The 21,635-nt window shown below is 42.9% G+C and overlaps 1 protein-coding gene across 3 annotated transcripts in view; it reads left to right on the plus strand.

Annotated features, from left to right (window-relative positions):
• ITGA9 (integrin subunit alpha 9) overlaps positions 1–21,635 on the plus strand; it is a 385,385-nt gene that overhangs the window by 192,722 nt on the left and 171,028 nt on the right. For all 3 annotated transcript variants that reach the window (XM_005546647.5, XM_074031685.1, XM_045386478.3), the window contains one exon: positions 13,268–13,344. In XM_005546647.5, coding sequence (XP_005546704.2) covers positions 13,268–13,344 — 77 coding nt within the window. The remainder of the gene's footprint in view (positions 1–13,267; positions 13,345–21,635) is intronic.

The raw sequence follows: 21,635 nt of genomic DNA on the forward strand, positions 1-21,635 counted from the left end.
GAGGCCCCCAAAGAGGCCTGGCTACGGCTGGGCTTCCAAGTCTTTCGCTGCGGTAGGCAGAATGGCCCCCAAAGATGTCCGTGTCCTAATTTCTGGAGCCTGTGATTTGGATACATTACATGGCAAAAGGGACTTTGCAGTTGTAATTAAGGTGATGGACTTCCAAATGGGGAGAGGAGCCTGGATTTTCCAGGTGGGTCCAATCTAGTCACACGAGCCCTTAAAAGCAGCAAACTTCCTCGAGCTGGAGATGGGAGGAATGAGGCGGAGTAGGAGGTCAGAGAGACTTGAAGCATGCCTTTCCTGGTGTTGAAGATGGAGTGTGTGACGTGAGGGGAATGTGGACAACCTTAAGGGGCTGGGAGAGGCTTCCGGGTGACTGTCTGCAAGGAAACGGGGCCTCAGTCTTACAACAACACAGAACCAGGTGCTGCCAACAACCCGAACCAAGCTGGAAGTGGATTCTGCCCCAGGGCCTCTAGATACTCGCCCAGACCAGCTGACACCTCGATTTCGGCCCGTAGAACCTGGAGCAGACCCAGACAACCCACCGACCCTCTGACTTACAGAACTGTGAGATAATAGATTTGTGTTTTTTGGAGCAGCTGAACTCCAGTAACTTATTACTGCAGCGATAGAAAATAATACACACATACTACAGCCCACACCTCCAGAACCCCGGGGCTTCTTTCCTCCCTGGGCTCTCTGGGGAAAGAGCACAGGCTGTGCAGTGAGATCAGGGCCCCGGCCCAGAGAACACCCTTTAGAGCCTGTTTCCTCACCTGTCACTGGGGGTGCCTTGGGCTGCTCGGCCTGCCTCTGGGTGGTTGTGGGATTACATGAGAGAAATGTGAGAAGCCCGGAAATGATGAGGCAGCACTGGATCCTGCTCTTCCGTTCCTGGGAAGCCGGCTTCCTGGTGTTGTGAGGAGAGGATGAGGCCGCCATGGGAGTGGGTCTGACCTGGAGTCTGAGGAAGCAGGTGCTCTGCTGCCTTTCCACGTCCTTTCCTCTGAGGGGGTCCCGTCTCTGCGGGCCCAGGGGTGGGCTCCCCGGTGGGAGGCAGTGGCGCCATCTGAGGCAGGGGTCCCCAACCCCTGGACCAGTACCAGTGCGGTGGCCTCTTAGGAACTGGGCCGCACAGCAGGAGGTGGGCAGCGGGCCAGTGAGCATTACTGCCTGAGCATCCCTCCTGTCAGATGAGCAGTGGCATTAGATTCTCACGGGAACACGAACCCTACACATGTGAGGGGTCTAGATTGTGCCGAAACCATCCCGCCCCCTCCACCGCCCATTCATGAAAAAATTCTCTTCCATAAAACTGGTCCCGGGTGCCATAAAGCTTGGGGACCACTGGTCTGAGGGTTCTGGCAGGCTCTCAGGTGAGCCTCTCTAGATCTTTAGGGTATCTGACCCTCATGTGTCAGGTCCAGAGATGCCTCTTTGTCGCAGAGGGAGAAGATCTGGGGAGGACCCATATAACCAGAACTCGGGAGCCAGCTGCACCACCATGAGCCCAGACAGCATGAGTCCCTTCTGTTTGCTCCATCTCTGCTGCCACTTCCTAGGCCAGGCCACCATCATTTGTCACCTAGACCAGGTCACGTCCCTGCATAACCTCCTCCCACTGAGGAGCTCCCTTCCCCCTCAGAAGAAAATCCAGACACTTGCTAAGGCCCATGAGAGCCTGTACGATGGGGCTCCCGTCTCTCCAGCGCTACCCACATACTGCATTCCCACAACCCTCAAACTTACCAGGCCTCTGCCTGTCTCAGGCCCTTTGCATATGCTGATACCTCATCTAGAAAGCACTTTGCCATGCTTTTCCCATGGCCAGCTCTTCATTTTTTAGGTCTCAGCCCAAATGTTGCCTCCTCAGAGAACCATTCTCCCACTACCCTGTATTCCCTGAGTCGCTGCCTTTCTTTGTTTTGAGTCAGGGTCTCACTCTGTCACCTAGGCTGGAGTGCAGTGGTGTGATCATGGCTCACTGCAGCCTCGACCTTCCAGGCTCAAGTGATCCTCCGCCTCAGCCTCCCAAGTAGCTGGGACCACAGGTGTGTGCCACCACGCCTGGCTATTTAAAAAAAAATTTTTTTTTTTTTTTTTTTTTTTTTTTTGTAGACGCAGGGTCTCTCCATGCTGCCTAGGCTGGTCTTGAACTCCTAGGCTCAAGGAATCCGCCCACCTCAGCCTCCCAAAGTGCTGGGATTACAGGCATGAGCCACCATGTGTGGCCTTAGCTGCCTGTTTGAGTCCTTCATGACTTGTAACAGAACACGTTATTTCGTCTACTTGTTTTTGTATTTCCCTCTCTAGAATGGAAGCCCAGTGAGGGAAGGGATCTATTTTATCTTTTTTGCTGTTGATCCCCAACACCTGGCAGAGTACCTGGCCTATAGTGGATGCTTAGTAGCTCTCAGTTGAAAGAGCCCTTCTGGAAGAACACAAGGCTAGTTCCTTTGGCAAAGATTGGGCATCATATCAGAACTTCACTGGCAGATTCAGCAGAGCTGTAAAATGAAAAGAAATATGTCCTGTAATCCCTCTGGGAATTCCCCACAGGCAGGAGAGCGTGGTGTGTGATTTGCAGTGACACATCTGCACCATAGTATGTTTGTGGTGACTACTTTTAAGAAGACAAGATGGAGGAAATACACCTGGTGAACGAAAAGGTGTTGGCTTTGTTGAGAAGTATTACTTTGTTGTCTTTCAAGTGAAAAGTGAGCTATTTTAGTCTAATGGTAATTTTTAACTATGTTGAAGCCATACACTTTGGGTCTCCATTGTGCTGGAAATCGTTACCACGGCTCCTCCCACCCCACACCCCTCAATGCATGCGTATAGGAATATAGCTCATGCTATGGAAACCCACTGTTTGCACAGCCTGGACATTAGGTAATAGTTTCCCAGCTGAGATGCCCAGCTGGCTTAACATGACATTATTTACAGCTCGACGGTTTATTTTCATTATTTAAATGTCTCTGCAGAAGGAATGGAAGGCTAAGGGGTTCAGAGAGTAGAAGAGGAGAGGGAGAAGAGTCACTCCAGACATCAGAACCAGACAGGCTCCTGAGACAGTGCAAACTGGGGATTTCAGATTGCACTCTTGGAGTTAGGGCAGCAGTTTGGCTCAGCAGGAAGGGAAAGGGGTGTTAGAGGAAAAGGCTCCTGCCCTCCAACCTTGTTTCACCCAGATCAACCCTACGTTTATGGGTATCAGCTTCTGGGTAAATATTGTTTTCAAAGAGGGCACCATGGCAGAACACATGTGAAAACCATCTAGTTTGAAGTATGTGTGAGAAAAACAACTAATTCACCCTTCTCACTGACCAGTGGAGAGTCTGGCCTTATCTCGCTGTCTCAGGCTTCTTCAAGGTTAACCCCAACAGGAAAGGAGAGGGGACCCATCAAAGGTTAGGCCGTGTCCTGAAGCAACCTGTTGAATTTGCAAAACTTCTTTTTCGGTGTTATGTTTTATTTTTGCAATTTGTGGGGGGAAATGCGTTCTAAGCTTCTGAAACTCTTTTTAGAAGAAAATCATGGTTTCCTCAAACTCTTCAAGCTCATTGAGTTTTCTTCTGTATTAGCCTGTCTTATTGAAAACCTTGTGCAAAAGCATGTGTGGAGTGAGGGGTGTTTAAACACAGCCGGTGGACAGTGTCTGGCTGGGGAGGAAACGTTAACCTCTCTTTTCTTATCTTCTGAGATAATTTAGGAAATCACTCACAAGGCCCTTGCTGTGTGCACTTATACCTGGAGCCTTATTTAGGGGATGTTCTTGCAGTAGATAGGGAGAAGTCTTGCTGGGATCCTCTCTGGCTTTAAGGCATTTTTTTTTTTTTCTCACTCCCAGTTGCCTGCCCATGTCTGGTTTAGCAGCTTTTAGAAACGCATCTGGCATCCTTTTTTCTTTTCTCTGACATCACCAGCCCCTTTATTTGAACTTCCTGGCTGTTTTCTGCCTCTTCTGACTAATTAACAGCAACTAAAAAAAGAAAAATGAAACATAGAACAGAAATAATTCTAGGGTGAACTCATAGGTGGGAATTGAACAATGAGATCACTTGGACTTGGGAAGGGGAACATCACACACCAGGGCCTATTATGGGGGGAGGGGGGATGGCATTGGGAGTTATACCTGATGTAAATGACGAGTTGATGGGTGCTGACGTGTTAATGGGTGCAGCACACCAACATGGCACAAGTATACATATGTAACAAACCTACATGTTGTGCACATGTACCCTAGAACTTAAAAGTATAAAAAAAGAAAGAAAGAAAGAAATAATTCCAGGGTGAAAAAGAGGAGAATTTCCAGTCCTGGGCTGCAAAAGTCCCTAGAAGAGAGTTTCGAGCTGAAATGAAAAGTTGTGATTATAGAGAGACATGAAATGTGTCCCATAAAAGGCCACCTAGTCCCAGGCAGATCCAGAAGAGCGTTGGGCTGGGAGTCCCATGGGGCCAGGGCCTCACCAAGCAGTCAGCCCTGCTCAGTTACCACAGGGGTTGAACTGGATCACCTAAATGATGCCTTTAGATGGATGGAACTGGAGTCCATTGTCTTAAGTGAAACAACTCAGACACGGAAAGACAAATACCACATGTTCTCGTTTATAAGTGGGAGCTAAGTAATGTCTCCACATGGAAGCAGATTGTGGAGTGATGGACAATGGAGGGGTGGGGAGGTTGGAGCCAGGTGGATGATGGGAGGTTGCTTTTTGGGTACAGTGTGCATTGGCCCAGTGATGGATGCACCAAAGGCCCTGACTTTGCCATGACAGAATTTATCAGTGTGACAAAACTGCACTTGTATCCCATGAATATATACCATGTTTTAAAAAATGTTGCCTTTAGGCAGAGGGGATAATTCTGCAAACTGCAGAGCCATGGAGTAAAAGACACCCAAGACAGCAGAGCTTGTCATTTCTAGTTTTACCACAGGATCATAAAGCAAAATTGGTGCTGAGTTTATATTTAAAGGGAAACCAAGAGGGTTTTTTTTATCCTTCCATGGTTTCAAAATCTGGAAGGACAATTTGTACAGACCCTGAGATAGAAGGAATTCCTCAGCTTTAATTTCTTGAACGATTTGCCTTTCATTGATTCTTGATGAATTTTTTATAAAGCAACAGTGTATGCCTTGATTTTAAGACGCAATGAGCCTTTACCTTCCTTCGTTTAGGCACAGGGCTGAATGGAGCTGAAATTCCTGCACTCTTATAACGTGCCACAGGAAGGGCAGTTTTGGATTCTGGGAAAACAGCCCATTGAAACAGAATTGGGAGGGAGAAACCTCTTACACTCAGGTCATGGCATTTATATGAATACAAAAAAATTTAAATACTGTGCTAGATGCTGGGGGTTATAAGCATGAATTACGTGGCTCTGGAAGCTTATGTGGGGCTATGGAAGGAACACCAGTTCAGAAATGTCACTCCTGTCATCCAGGCAGGATGCTTCACTGTAGGGGCAGAGACCTTCTGCTAAGTCACACTGCATATCAAGAAATATATTGCCAGGCTGGGCGCGGTGGCTCACACATGTAATCCCAGCACTTTGGGAGGCTGAGGCAGGCGGATCACTTGAGGTGAGGAATTTGAGACCAGCCTGGCCATCATGGGGAAACCCCATCTCTACTAAAAACACAAAAATTAGCTAGGCGTGGTGGTACGTGCCTGTAATCCTAGCTACTCAAGAGGCTGAGGCATGAGGCTTGAACCTGGGAGGTGGAGGTTGCAGTGAGCCAAGATCACGCCACTGCACTCCAGCTTGGGTGACAGAATGAGACTCATCTCAAAAAACAAACAAACAAACAAAAAAATGCATTGATGAAGTCAGCTTAAAAATAGCCTTCTTGTTTCCTCTCCTTGGTGTGGGATTATTCAGTCCAATTGTTCTCCTTTTTTCAGGCTTCAGCATGGGATTTGGTTGCCATATCAACCCTATAAATAGTGTTGAATCCATGTCAATAATTGTATTGTTTTTAAAGCAAATATCACCAAGTCCAAGAAACTGATCCTCCTCTGAACAAGATAGCTGGACTAGGCTAAGAATCCTATTTCCTGTTAGATCAGAAGGGAAGATTTTCTGGTACAGATTTGGGTGGGAGAAATGAGCTACCCCTCCCAAGGCCTTAGCACCTAGATGACATCCTCTGTGAAGTCACCTCAGCCAGGAGCAGACACTGAGCTACCATTTCTGAATCACATGTCCCCAAAGCTGCCCTGGCCTTGGTGACCATGGCACTGTAAGAGAAGCACAGCCAGCCCCAGCCTCCTTACTCTGACTCAGAGGAAAATGCAACTTGATCTGGATTCATTGAATTTTTTTTTTTTCTGGCTTGAAGGAAATGAAGAAACATAGCCAAATATTCTAGAACAGGATTCAACAAACAGTTCATAGGCCAAATCCACCACTGCCTGTTTTTGTAAATAAAGTTTTATTGGAACACATCTATGCCCATTCCCTTATGTATTATCTATGGCTGCTTTTGCTCTACAACAGCAAAGTTCAGTAGTGTGACCGAGACCGTATAGCCTACAAACCCAAAACATATACTGTCTCACCCTTTTCAGAAAAAGTTGCCAGTCTTGTTCTAAAAGAAGTAGAGTAAGGATTTAGTGAGAAGCTGGAGAAAATATTTTCAAAGACAACTGGGGGAAAATATTTTTTTCCCAGGGAAACCTGAGATGAAGACCAAGGTGAGGAAGGAGCCAGCAGAGAAATTGAGTCCATGAGGCTGAGGAGGCCACTGGATGTCCAGCCCTCAGCTCTCTGAAGCCTGAGACAGGAAACAATTGTCTCCCGAGAGAAAGGTTTGAACCTCCTTTAACCAGGGTGGAATGAGAGATGATGGCTTCTTACATCTGTTTACATTTGCTGGAAAGACTTCTGCCAGGGAAATAACTAGACAGGGCTTTGGCCAACTAGCAGGTGGAGTCTGGAGGGAGGGGGAGGAGACTGCTTCCAAGCTGGGTTCCGATTTGTCTGATTCAAGCAGCCAAACTTGTGTTTGCCAGAGGACTTAGGGGAATGTGGATAAAATCAGGCTGAGGACTTTTCTTAAAGGCCCAAGTTGGAGCTATTGGGATTGTTCCCTCAGAGGAAAATCAGGAGTTTGGGCCATTGGCTTCATGGAGAACCTGTACTTTTTGTACTTTGTACAAAGGAGAAGTCATTTCTGCTTGGTTTTTGAAACTGCGTTGTCATCTAGTATTCCAAGGCTTTAGTCTGTCCACCTTTCTGTTCCAGAGAGATGCCTTTCAGTTCCTTAGAAAACGATTTGGCCATTTGCCCAAAGAGACTAATCCAGGTCTAGAACACAGGAACTGAGTTTCAACATCAGGCTCCCCAGTGCATGACACAGGTCTCTTGATTCCATGGTTTATTGCTTTTTTACCTATTAAACAATTGCATTCCTGGCCTATGGAGGGTCTTACCTAAGCCAAGACTTTGCCAGGGATTGTGCAGACCATTTTTGTTCATAGCATTGCCCAACTTAGGGAAGGTCATTAGGTTGGCTGAGTATTCTGGTATTCTATTGCTGCATAACAAACTCTGAAATTTAGTAACTTAAAATAACATTTATTTTGTTCATGAATTTGATTTTATTGTTTTTTAATGTATATAAAGTATATAAAATGATGTTTTGATATACATTTACATAGTGAAATGGTTACTATGGTCAAGCAAATGAGCATATCCATTGCCTAACATAGTGTTTTTTTTGTTTTGTTTTTTTTTTTTTTGATAGTAAGAGCACTTGGAATCTACTTTATTGTCAAATTTTCAGTGAATAATACAATATTGTTAACATAGTCATCACGCTGTACATTCAATCTCTAAATTTTTTCATTCTACCTAACCACAACTTTGTACCTTTGACCAACATCTCCCCATTCCCCACTTCCTATCCCCTCCCCAACCACTGGTAACTACCAGAGTTTCACTTTCAGGTTCTGTGTATTTAACTTGTTTAGATTCCACAATAAGTGAGATTGTACAATATTTTTCTTTCTTTGTCTGGCTTATTTCACTTACCATAATGTCTTCCAGGTTAATCCATGTTATCAAAAATGGCAGGATCTCCTTTTAAAGGCTGAATAATATTCCATTTGTGTGTGTGTGTGTGTGTGTGTAGTATATATACATATATACACACCACAATTTCTTTATCCATTCACCTGTTGACAAACACTTAGGTTGATTCCGTGTCTTAGCTATTGTGAATAATGCTGCAATGAACATGGGAATGCAGATATTTCTATAAGGTACTGATTTCATTCTCTTCGAGTATATACCCAGAAGAGGAATTGCTAGGTCATATAGTAGTTTTATTTTTAATTTTTTTGAGGAACCTCCATACTTTTTTCATAATGGCTGTACTAATTTACATTCCTCCCAACAATGTATAAGGGTTCCCTTTTCTCCATACCCTCACTAACACTTTTTATCTCTTTTCTTTTTTATAATAGCCATCCTAACTGTTGTGAGGTGATATTTCATTGTGACTTCGATTTGAATTTCCCTGATGATTAGTGATGTGGATTTTTCAGCAGAAACCTTGCAGGTCAGAAGAGAGTGGGGTGACAGAAACAGTGCCTCATACCTGTAATCCCAACACTTTGGGAGGCTGAGGCACGAGGATCACTTGAGCCTAGAAGTTTGAAACCAGCCTGGGCAACATAATGAGACCTTGTCTTTACAAAAAAATAAACAGAAAATTAGCCGGGCATGATGGCATGTGACTGTAGTCCCAGCTACTTGGAAGGCTGAGATGTTAGGATCGCTTGAGCCCAGGAGGTAGAGGCTGCAGTGAGCCAAGATGATGCCACTGCACTCCAGCCTGGGTGACCGAGTGAGACCCTGTCTCTAATAAATTAAAAAAATAAAATTTAAAAACCCTGCCAGCCAACAGTAATATACCCAGCAAACCTGTGCTTCTCAAGTTGAAATGAAAGGATACTAAATAACAACAAGAGAGCATAATAAAGAAGGAAACTCATTGGTAAAGGTAAGTATATGGACAAAATCAGAACGCTGTATTACTATAAAGGTGATGAGTAGATAGCTTTTATGTCTATGAAGAAAGTTAAGAGACGTAAGTATTTTAAAAACCATTATAAATATTAACTAAATTATGTTAATGGGTACATAATATAAATAGATATAAATTGAGGCATCAATAGCATATAACATGTGGGGAGCAGAGGGAAAACCAGAGTTCTTTTATGCAAGTAAAGTTACATTGTGAACTTATAATGACAGTTACAAGTTATTTTATGTAAGCTCCTGGTAACCGCCAAGAAAATACCTATAGAAGTTATATTAAAAAAAGAAAGAAATCAAAACCTATCAATACAAGAAAAAGAAAACAGCAAGAGAGAAAAAGAGGGACAAAAGAACAAGACACATAGAAAAGAGTTACCAAAATGGCAATAGTAAATCTGTCTCTATATTTACTTTAAATGTAAATAGACTAACCTTCCCAATAAAAAGATACAGCATGACTGAATAGATTATTTAAAAAAAAAATAAAATAAAAACAGGATCAAACTATATGCTGTCTACAAGAAGCTCACTTTTAGATTCAAGGTCACACAGAGAGATGGAAAAAGGTAGTCCATGCAAATACCAACCAAAAGAGAGCGGGAGTGGTTAATACTTCTATCAACAAAATAGACTTTAATTCAAAAACTGTCTCTAGAGACAAAGAAGGTCATTTCTTAATGATAGAAGGATCAATTCAACAGGAAGACATAACAATTATAAATGCACCCAGCATCAGAGCACCTAAGTATATACAACACTGACAGATCTGAAAGGAGAAATTGATAGCACTATAATAACAGGAGATTTCAGTACCCCCCTGTCAATCATGGTCAAACTCCTGACCCCAGGTGATCACTCGCCTCAGCCTCCAAAAGTGCTGGAATTACAGGTGTGAGCCATCACTCCTGGCCCTGCCATCCACACCCAGCCCCACCATCCACTAATTAAGCTTCATGGTGTTCACTCAGGCACAGTGTTGTTGCTCACATTTGCCAGTGTAAATAGTGATGCACAGTGCCTAAGACAAAATCACTATCACTGCAAGCTCCTACCCCTGGCTATATGCTAATCTGGATTTATAGGACAGTCACTAGTGCTATTATTTTCATTTTATAAATGAGGAAATTGAGTCATGGAGGGAAGAAAAGTCAATTTTCTTAATGTAATACAGTTAAAATAGGATTAAACTTTCAATTTCCTTATTTCTTAACTAGTATTTTGTCTTTCCATGATTGTGCTTAATTTTATCTGATCAGTACAAGCACTCATATAAGCTGTAGGGATATGTGTGTACATGTATATGTGTGCATATACACACACACTCTGTGTGTATATATGTCAAACTCAGGGCTTGCCTTTGTTGAATGGAAATTCAGCAGCATTGGAGGACTAGACAGCTAAAGAAGCCAGTTTCAGGGACGGGAAATAGCAGAGTTCAAGGGAAAGTTAGGACAAGGAAAAAGAGTCTTTACAAAGCAACCAATTCCTCATGAGAAGTCTTTGCATCTCACATGGCTAAGGGACAGTACTTTGGTTAGGGGGCTGGAGCTTTGGTCTTGATGAACAATGTGCTAGTATTGGCTCTTAGCTGGGGCATCCACCATTTGGCTCCCCATTTGAGTGGTCACTCTGTCTCTCAGGGCAATGTGTGGTCTTTTGGTGTTGATAAAGCAGCAATTACCTGCCAGGCCCTGAGGGCGGGCACAGAGGCAAGCAAGACTGATATGGTGCCCCCGCAATCCTCTTGGGACATCATTTTAGCAGGGGAGACTGCCACTGAACATGTAATGATAAAATTGGTTAGTTATGATTGAGATGAGTAGTAGAAGGTAAAAGTATATAGAACTGTGAGAGCTCACGATGGGCCTGAACTTGCGCAGGTACTCAGAGAAGTGGTCTAGATTTGCTCGTTGAAGGGTGAGAGGACATGTACTAGGTGAACTAGCTGGAGGAATCTGGGGATCTGCTTGTGGGGAGGCCCTGGGTGGAAAGTTGTAAGGCCAACCTGAGTGATAGCTGGCATGAGAAAGCCAGGGTGACAGAGGTGAGGAGGGCACATGCCAGATCTGGTAGCCTGCACATCACCAGATGGATTTAGGTCACATCCTGTTCTTCCGTTCTCACCTCTTCCACCTCCACCTCCACCCCTTCACCCCTCCATGCCTCACAAAGTTGGACTCTCTTGCCTGTGAGACAGGAAGGGCATGTGTGATGAGGGGACGGTACCCTAGGGGCTGATCCGGGTTTTGTGAGACCTGAGGCTTATACAGTAGAGGGTGGGTCTTGAAGGGAAAAAAAAAGGTGAAATTATGAAAACAAAGTTTGTGCAAGGCTTCTGTAGGGGCCATGTCAGCTGGGGACCTCTAAGCTGAAGTTTCACTAGCTTGGTGGGGAAGCTTTCTTCGGCAGCTTCCCTCTGTCCTCAAAGCTCATAAAGCCCACCTTTCATCTTGCCTGAGTCGTTCATGCCATCCTTACACCCACTTCCTCCTGTTTTCTTCTTAGTTGAGATGGCAAAGAAAGCACAAATTGGCCGGGTGCGGTGGTTCACGCCTGTAATCCCAACACTTTGGGAGGCCGAGGCAGGCGGATTACAAGGTCAGGAGTTTGAGACCAGTCTGGTCAATATGGTGAAACTCCGTCTCTACTAAAAATACAAAAAAAAATTAGCGAGGCATGGTGGCGTGTGCCTGTGGTCCCAGCTGCTTGGGAGGCTGAGGCAGAGGAGTCGCTTGAACCTGGGAGGCGGAGGTTGCAGTGAGCCGAGATTGCGCCATTACACTCCAGCCTGGGCAACAGAGCGAGACTCCATGTTAAAAAAAAAAAAAAAAAAAAGGAAAGAAAGAAAAAAAAAGAAAGCACAAATATATTGAAATCTCCTGGAAATTTGGCTCTCTCCTTGACCCCAGTAGTGTCCAAAAGAACATGGGAATTTCCTCTTTTTGCCCAAGACTTCCATGATATTTTTCCTGATAATCAAGGAAGGGAGTGTTGGCTGGGACACTTTTTTCTTTTGGAAATGTGGCAGGGGAATATGAATTTCCATAGGCGAAATTACTCTTGTCTGGTTGAGTCTAGACTGTTCATTGGCCAGCATGTTTGCTGGAGCCCACACTGGCACTCCGAGGTGCTGCCTGGACTTATTCTGTGGGCAGGGAAGAAATAACTTGGAACTACATTTTGGGGAAAAAACTCACAAACATGAGCAGTGACAAGGAAGAAGTTTAATAATGAGTAAATTACAACTAAAAGTTGTCAACAGGCTCTTCTCTCCAAATTCCACTGAAATGAGCAAAGCCACTGAACAGTAGTGAAGAGTCTCTGTCATCTGGAACTTAGGGAAGCTACTGTCCATAGATCTGAAATATCAGAGAGGTTGAGACTGATTGAGGGGAAGACTAACAAGCCCTCCATGGACCATAGAAGAAAGCCCTCACCCCTCTCCAGACGCTGCTGCTGATCTCCTGGCAAGCCTCCACAGATAGGCCCAGGACCAGGCACAGCCAGCAAGCTCTCTGGAAATATTTGGGTTTTGGCATGCCAAGCCTTGGCCCCAGCACTGGGTGGGGCTTTGGCTGTTGAGGCCCAGTCTTGGTTACAGAAAAGGCACTGTGTCCCTGTTAACTGCTGGCTGCCCCACCAAGAAACTGGAAAGAATCTCCCCGACTCTGTTGTGATTCCCTCAGCCTGATGGCCTAATTGCCTTTGACTTCTCCTGTTAATACTGAAAATTCAAATTCAAAAAGTCCCATTGCTCAGGCAGAACCTATTTCAAATGTAAATTTCCTGCCTCCCCAAGACAGAGCAAACAGGGGGAAATGACCAAACTATAATCTGAGAGTTCTTTACTCAACTGGATTATCATTCATCTAAGAACATCTGAAAGACAGTCTCACACGAGCAAAGACCGAAAGGACATCCACCACCAAGTACCTCTCTTGAAAAAACTGCTTGGCGAAGCACTTCAGTAGACTAGGGAATGAATCAAATAAGTAATGCACTCACAAAATCAAGACCACAGGTGACTTAGGCTTCCTTGGAGCTTGGAAGAACCCCTTCCCAAGCTGGAGAGCTGGCTTCTTGGAGGTGGGAGTAGAGGCCCTGAGGGGCTCAGGGGAAGAATTCCCACTGATTTGCAAGAAAGGAATTGGCCACTGTGTACTCATTTGCCACTCAGTCCTGTCCTAACCTTCCTCTCCTGTCTCTCTCACAGACTGTTTTTGAAAGGAATTGCCATTCAGAGGACTGTGCCGCGGACCTGCAGCTTCGGGGTAAACTGCTGCTCTCTGGGTATGTCAGTGTTTCCTTCACAGCGTTGTTCTCAGAAGCTCCTTTTCCTTGACCCCAGGCCCGAAACCTGAATGTGCAGATTTCCCCACTGAAGAGGATAAACAGAGTTGATGGGTTACAATAATATTTTGTGGTTTTAAAAAAATGTATATTACAAAATAATTATAACAAAAGCTTTGTTGGGAAGATTGTTTAGGTTTGGTTTTGTTTGCAGTTCTACATATCTCACAATTTAGCTTATATTTCTAATTTCTGTGAGTATTTGGGGGGTGGCTATTTTATGCTTGCTGATTGTATTAAGTTGAATCATATGAAATTGCCAATATTTGACCTTTTGGACAATTTCATGTGATTCAACCTATTATTATATAAAGATTTATCCCCACCCCCGTCTCTGTGCATGCGAGCGCGTGTGCGCACACACACACACAATTTAACAATAGTGTATGTTTTTAACAACAAGTAACTTTTCTGCGGCAGGAGAGGGCTGAAGAAGAGGGGCAGGCTGTCCTGATCCAAGTGAACAGACAGTCTCTTTATTGTTTCAGGGTTTCTTCCCGCACTACTTGAATCCCCCAAGGCTAAAGGTGAGCCGTACAGCAGCCTTCTGTTTCCTCTTCGCCAACCTTTTATTTTAGACTTCATTTAGGATGAAGGTGTTGGTCCTAATCATTTAGCCTAATTTCACAGAATGGCTTCCTTTTGAAACAATTCCTTCTGAAAAACTGTTTTAGCCTTGGGGCCAGAAACCCCTCTATTAGATTTATTACCATTTCTGAAAAACAGTCACCAGTTTTGATAGTTATTTTTCAAAATGCATAGCATGTCCCTTACTTAAAACTATGAGAGTTAAGTTTGGATAAAATGAAATGAATATACCATTATGAACCAGTGCCTACACTAGGACATTTTTTTTTATTGTTATACTTTAAGTTCCAGGATACATGTGCAAAACATGCAGGTTTGTTACATAGGTATACACATGCCATGGTGGTTTGCTGTACCCATCAACCCATCATCTACATTAGGTATTTCTCCTAATGCTATCCCTCCCCTAACCCTCCACCCCCGACAGGCCCCAGTGTGTGATGTTCCCCTCCCTGCGTGCATGTGTTGTCATTGTTCAACTCCCACTTATGGATAAGAACATGCGGTGTTTGGTTTTCTGTTCTTGTGGTAATTTGCTGAGAATGATGGTTTCCAGCTTCGTCCGTGTCCCTGAAAAGGACATGAACTCATCCTTTTTTATGGTTGCATAATGTTCCACAGTGTATATGTGCCACATTTTCTTTATCCAGTCTATCATCGATGGGCATTTGGGTTGGTTCCAAGTCTTTGCTGTTGTGAACAGTGCTGCAATAAACATATGTGTCATGTGTCTTTATAGTAGAATGATTTATAATTCTTTGGGTATATACCCAGTAATGGGATTGCTGGGTCAAATGGTATTTCTAGTTCTAGATCCTTGAGGAATCGCCACACTGTTTTCCACAATAGTTGAACTAATTTACACTCCCAGCAACAGTGTAAAAGCGTTCCTATTTCTCCACATCCTCTCCAGCATCAGTTGTTTTCCTGACTTTTTAGTGATCACCATTCTAACTGGCGTGACATGGTATCTGATTATGGTGTTGATTTGCATTTATCTAATAACCAGTGATGGTGAGCATTTTTTCTTATATTTGTTGGCCACATAAATGTCTTCTTTTTAGAAGTGTCTGTTCATATCCTTTGCCTACATTTTGATGGGGTTGTTTTTTTCTTGTAAATTTGTTTAAGTTCTTTGTAGATTATGGATATTAGGTCTTTTGCTGTGCAGAAGCTCTTTAGTTTAATTAGATCCCATTTGTCAATTCTGGCTTTTGTTGCCATTGCTTTCGGTGTTTCAGTCATGAAGCCTTTGGACATGCCTGTGTCCTGAATGGTATTGCCTAGGTTTTCTTCTAGAGTTTTTATGGTTTTAGGTCTTAACCTTTAACTCTTTAATCCATCTTGAGTTAATTTTTGTATAAGGTGTAAGGAAGGGGTCCAGTTTCAGTTTTCTGCATATGGCTAGCCAGTTTTCCCAACACCATTTATTAAACAGGGAATCCTTACCCCATTGCTTGTTTTTAATCAGGTTTGTCAAAGATCAGATGGTTGTAGATGTGTGGTGTTATTTCTGAGGCCTCTGTTTTGTTCCATTGGTCTATATCTCTGTTTTGGTACCAGTACCATGCTGTTTTACTGTAGCCTCGTAATATAGTTTAAAGTCAGGTAGCATGATGACTCCAGCTTTGTTCTTTTTGCTTAGGATTGCCTTGGCTATACGGGTTCTTTTTTGGTTCCATATGAAATTTAAAGTAGTTTTTTCTAATTCCATGAAGAAAGTCAATGATAGCTTGTTGGTGATAGCATTGAATCTATAAATTACTTTGAGCAGTATGGCCATTTTCACGATATTGATTCTTTGTATCCATGAGCACAAACTGTTTTTTCATTTGTTTGTGTCCTCTCTTATTTCCTTGAGCAGTGATTTATAGTTATCCTTGAAGAGGTCCTTCACATCCCTTGTAAGTTGGATATATGGATATTTTATTCTGTTTATAGCAGTTTTGAATGGGAGTTCACTCTTGATTTGGCTCTTTGTCTCTTATTGGTGTATAGAATTCTTGTGATTTTCTCACATTGATTTTGTATCCTGAGACTGCTGAAGTTGCTTGTCAGCTTAAGGAGATTTTGGGCTGAGATGATGGGGTTTTCTAAATATACAATCATGTCATCTGTGAACAGAGACAATATGACTTCCTCTCTTCCTATTTGAATACCCTTTGTTTCCTTCTCTTGCCTGATTACCCTGACCAGAACTTCCAATACTGTGTTGAATGGGAGTGGTAAGAGAGGGCATCCTTGTCTTCTGCCAGTTTTCAAAGGAATACTTCCAGCGTTTGCTCATTCAGTATGATATTGGCTGTGGATTTGTCATAAATAGCTCTTATTATTTTGAGATATGTTCCATCAATACCTAGTTTATTGAGAGTTTTTAGCATCAAGGGGTGTTGAATTTTATCAAAGGCCTTTTCTGCATCTATTGAGATAATCATGTGTTTTTTGTCATTGGTTCTGTTTATGTGATGGATTATGTTTATTGATTTGCATATGTTGAACCAGACTTGCATCCCAGGGATGAAGCTGATTTGATCGTGGTGGACAAGCTTTTTGATGTGCTGCTGGATTTGGTTTGCCAGTATTTTATTATGGATTTTCACATCGATATTCATCAGGGATATTGGCCTGAAATTTTCTTTTTTGGTTGTGTCTCTGCCAGGTTTTGGTATCAGGATGATACTGGCCTCATAAAATGAGTTAGGGAGGAGTCCCTCTTTTTCTATTGATTGGCATAGTTTCAGAAGAAACAATACCAGCTCCTGTTTCTACCTCTGGTGGAATTCGGTTGTGAATCCGCCTGGTCCTGGACTTCTTTTGATTGGTAGGCTATTAATTACTACCTCAATTTTGGAACTTGCTATTGGTCTACTCAGGGATTCGACTTCTTCCTGGTTTAGTCTTTGGAGGGTGTATGTGTCCAGGAATTTATCCATTTCTTCTAGATTTTCTAGTTTATTTGTGTAGAGGTATTTATAGTATTCTCTGATGGTAGCTTGTATTTCTCTGTGATAGGTGGTGGTATCTCCTTTATCATTTTTTATTATGTCTATTTGATTCTTCTCTGTTTTCTTCTTTATTAATCTGGCTAGTGGTCTATTTTGTTCATCTTTTCAAAAAAAACCAGCTCCTGGATTCATTGATTTTTTTTGAAGGGTTTTCATGTCTCTATCTCCTTCAGTTCTGCTCTGATCTTTGTTATTTCTTGTCTTCTGCTAGCTTCTGAATTTGTTTGCTTTTGCTTCTCTAGTTCTTTTAATTGTGAGATTAGGGTGTCAATTTTAGATCTTTCCTGCTTTCTCCTGTGGGCATTTAGTGCTATAAATTTTCCTCTAAACTCTGCTTTAGGTGTGTCCCAGCAATTCTGGTATGTTGTGTCTTTGTTCTCATTAGTTTCAAAGAACTTATTTATTTCTGCCTTAATTTTGTTATTTACCTGGTAGTCATTCAGGAGCAGGTTGTTCACTTACCATGTAGTTGTGCAGTTTTGAGTGAGCTTCTTAATGTTGAGTTCTAATTTGATTGCACTGCGGTCTGAGAGACTGTTATGATTTCTGTTCTTTTGCATTTGCTGAGGAGTATTTTACTTCCAATTACGTGGTCAATTTTAGAATAAGTGTGATGTGGTGCTGAGAAGAATGTATATTCTGTTGATTTGGGGTGGAAAGTTCTGTAGATGTCTATTAGGTCTGCTTGGTCCAGAACTGAGTTCAAGTCCTGAATGTCCTTGTTAATTTTCTGTCTCATTGATCTAATATTTGACAGTGGGGTGTTAAAATCTCCCACTATTATTGTGTGGGAGTCTAAGTTTCTTTGTAGTCTCTAAGAACTTGCTTTATGAATCTGGGTGCTCCCGTATTGAGTGCATATATATTTATGATAGTTAGCTCTTCTTGTTGCATGATCCCTTTAACATTACATAATGCCCTTCTTTGTCTTTTTTTAATCTTTGTTGATTTAAAGTCCATTTTGTCAGGACTAGGATTACAACCCCTGCTCTTTTTTGCTTTCCATTTGCTTGGTAAATATTCCACCATCCCTTTATTTTGAGCCTATGTGTGTCTTTGCACATGAGATGGGTCTCCTGAATACAGCACACTAATGGATCTTGACTCTTTATCCAGTTTGCCAGTCTATGTCTTTTAACTGGGGCATTTAGCCCGTTTACATTTAAGGTTAATACTGTTATATGTGAATTTGATCCTTTCATTATGATACTAGCTGATTATTTTGCTCATTAGTTGATGCAGTTTCTTCATAGTGTTGATGGCCTTTACAATTCGGCATGTTTTTGCAGTGGCTGGTACCGGTTTTTCCTTTGCATGTTTAGTGCTCTCTTCAGGAGCTCTTGTAAGGCAGGCCTGGTGGTGACAGAATCTCAGAGCATTTGCTTCTCTGTAAAAAAATTTCCTTCACTTATGAGGCTTAGTTTGGCTGGATATGAAATTCAGGGTTGAAAATTCTTTTCTTTAAGAATATTGAATATTGGCCCCCACTCTCTTCTGGCTTGTAGGGTTTCTGCAGAAAGATTCACTGTTAGTCTGATGGGCTTCCCTTTGTTGATAACCCAACCTTTCTCTCTGGCTGCCCTTAACATAATGCCCTTAACATTATGTGTCCTGGGGTTGGTCTTTTCGAGGAGTCTCTTTGTAGTGTTCTCTGTATTTCCTGAATTTGAATGTTGGCCTGTCTTACTAGGTTGAGGAAGTTCTCCTGGATAATATCCTGAAGAGTGTTTTCCAATTTGATTCCATTCTCCCCATCACTTTCAGGTACACCAATCAAACGTAGGTTTGGTCTTTTCACTTAGTCACATTATTTCTTGGAGGCTTTGTTCATTTCTTTTCATTCTTTTTTCTCTAATCTTGTCCTCATGCTTTATTTCATTAAGTTGATCTTCAATCTTTGATATCCTTTCTTCTGCTTGATTGATTTGGCTGTTGTTCCTTGTGTATGCTTCATGAAGTTCTTGTGCTGTGTTTTTCAGCTCCATCGGGTCATTTATGTTCTTCTCTGAACTGGGTATCCTAGTTAGCAATTCTTCTAACCTTTTTTCAAGGTTCTTAGCATCCTTGAATTGGGTTAGAATATGCTCCTTTAGCTCAGAGGACTTTGTTATTACCCACCTTCTGAAGCCTACTTCTGTCAATTCATCAAACTCATTCCCTGACCAGTTTTGTTCCCTTGCTGGCGAGGAGTTGTGATCCTTTGGAGGGGAAGACACATTCTGGTTTTCGGAATTTTCAACCTTTTTGCACTGGTTTTTCCTCATCTTCGTGGATTTATCTACCTTTCATCTTTGATGTTGGTGACTTTCAGATGGGGTTTCTGTATAGAAGTACACTAGGACATTTTAACTTATGATGGTACATGATCTTTCATTCACCAAAGGAAAGTAATACTAAGATTCCTTTTCTTCAGTTTGAGTTTACTGGAGGAAGTTGATGTACACACACACACACACACACACACACACACACAGACAGACACAAATACTTCTCCAAACCACTTAAATATTAATTAGCATTACTTTTATTTAGGGCAAATGTGGTAGATTAAAATAGCACATGTTTTGCCAACCTTACGAAATTACTTAAAACTCATGGAATGGATATTGGAATTGTTTCACATTAGTATGAAGGACCTCCTGGGATTATTAGAGAAACTGACTTTAAAGAAGGTTCATAAATTTGCAGCTCATTAATTTTAATTTTAAATAGGCCTTCCAAAAAGTGTTTTAGGGAAAAAATAACAAGAAACAAAAATATATGGATTTTTTTTTGTCTTGAGGCAGACTGGGAATGCTGGAAATTTATTTTGGATCATAGAAAACCTTCATGTGGTGGGAAAATGTTCTCCTGCTCCAAGGTCAGATAATAAGTTAGGAAAGTCCTAACACTCTTGCTGCCCATTAGTGGATGATCAAATCCATCTCTATTGAATTGTGCTTTTTTAATATTAAGATGTAAAATTCAAGGCTCAGTAAAGCACCTTGTGGCTAAAGCTGCCTCCACTGCCCCAGTCTGGCCTTTCAAGTGTGGTCAGAACCAGTTATGCTCTGTAGGCACAGTAATCAATAATGCTTGAACAACTAGTGTGGTGGCCAGGACCCAGACCCCCATATGTATCAGCTACCAATTGCCACAAAAAATGCTCCATAACAAATCACCCCAAAGCTCGATGGTATGAACAGCAATCACTGATTCTCATGGATTTTCAGGTCAGCTGGCCCAGGCTGGATTCAGCTGGACCTTGGCTGATTTATCCATGCATCTAGGTTCAGCAGAGGGTAGGTTCTAGGCTTGGGTGACACCATTCAGCTCTACTCCCTGTGTCTTTCTTTTTCCTTTGGAACCAGTGGGCAAGCCTGGGCATATTCTCACAGCATAGCAGAGGTATAAGAAGGCATGCAGAAACGTGCAAGGACTCTTAAGGCCTGGGCTTAGAACTGGTGCACTTTTCCTGCAGCCTTATTCTATTGGCCACAGGAAGTCGCATGGCCAAACCCAAAGTCAAGGGACATAAAGTTAGTGAGAGGAATTACAAAGCCGCACAGCAAAGGGCCTGAGTATAAGGAGGAGGTGAAGACTTGGGACCCATAATGCAATCTACTACACTATATAAACAGTAAGGTAGCCCTGTCTCTTATCCTGATGCCTTGTTGTTATCAGGGCTATTTCAGTCTTTCTTGCAATTCCATCTCCATGGAATTCAGACATGAGAGCTGGAGACTGGGTAAGAAGATTTTCTGAACCTCCAAAACAATGCTTTGGACCGAAGCTCTCAGCCTCGTCTTAGATTGGGTTATTTCTCAGAGGACCCTTGGCCTCTCAAAATAGCCTTTTGGCTGAATCCTCCATTAAAGAAACCTTCGTTATACTTTTGGGCCCATAGCTGTTCTCACAGGAGCCATCGGAGAAATGTTCATTGATACTTGGATAACGAACCTGTGGTTCAATTACATGGGATTTATCCAGACCTTTGGTATTTACTCTTCAGAGCCAGGGACAATGTGAGGGAAGGTACAATCAGTTAAGTGCTAGTGGAAACCAGGGTCTGAATTTGGTTGGCAGAGGCGTAGTGGCTCCAAGCAGAGGTGAGCTGCTTTGGTTATCATTGAACTCTCTTGATTCATTCTTGTCTGGGATGGAATGTTCCCTCCTTCCTTGTTCAAGCCGGGCAAGTCCTAGGCACTGGGCTGCAGAAGTGAGCAGTATGTGGGCCCTGCTCTCCTGCTATGAGCAGAGCAAGAGGCTGGGTGATAGTGGTACCACACGGTGAGTGCTAGGTGGGTTACTCCAGGGCTCTGCAGCAGCTTCCAAGAGGTGGTGTTGAGAGAAATGAGGACTCAGGCATTCTGGACAGAGGGAAAATGTGAGCAGAAGTATGGAGAACAGGACTCCCATGAAGATCTGCAGGTGTCTGGAATGAAGGAGGCAGTCAGGAGAACACAGTGAGGAGAAAGGGAGAGAAACCAGATTGTGGAACACTTATGAGTCTGGACTTCATCTTGAAGCCAGTGGGAGTACAGCCAAGTTGTAGTGTAAGTGCATTTAACCTAACAAGAATACAGCCAGGAGGCCAGGCGCAGTGGCTCTGCCTGTAATCCCAGCACTTTGGGCGGCTGAGGCAGATGGATTGCTTCA

The sequence above is a fragment of the Macaca fascicularis genome, chromosome 2 (genome assembly GCF_037993035.2).
Source record: "Macaca fascicularis isolate 582-1 chromosome 2, T2T-MFA8v1.1".
NCBI classification, from domain to species: Eukaryota; Metazoa; Chordata; class Mammalia; order Primates; family Cercopithecidae; genus Macaca; species Macaca fascicularis.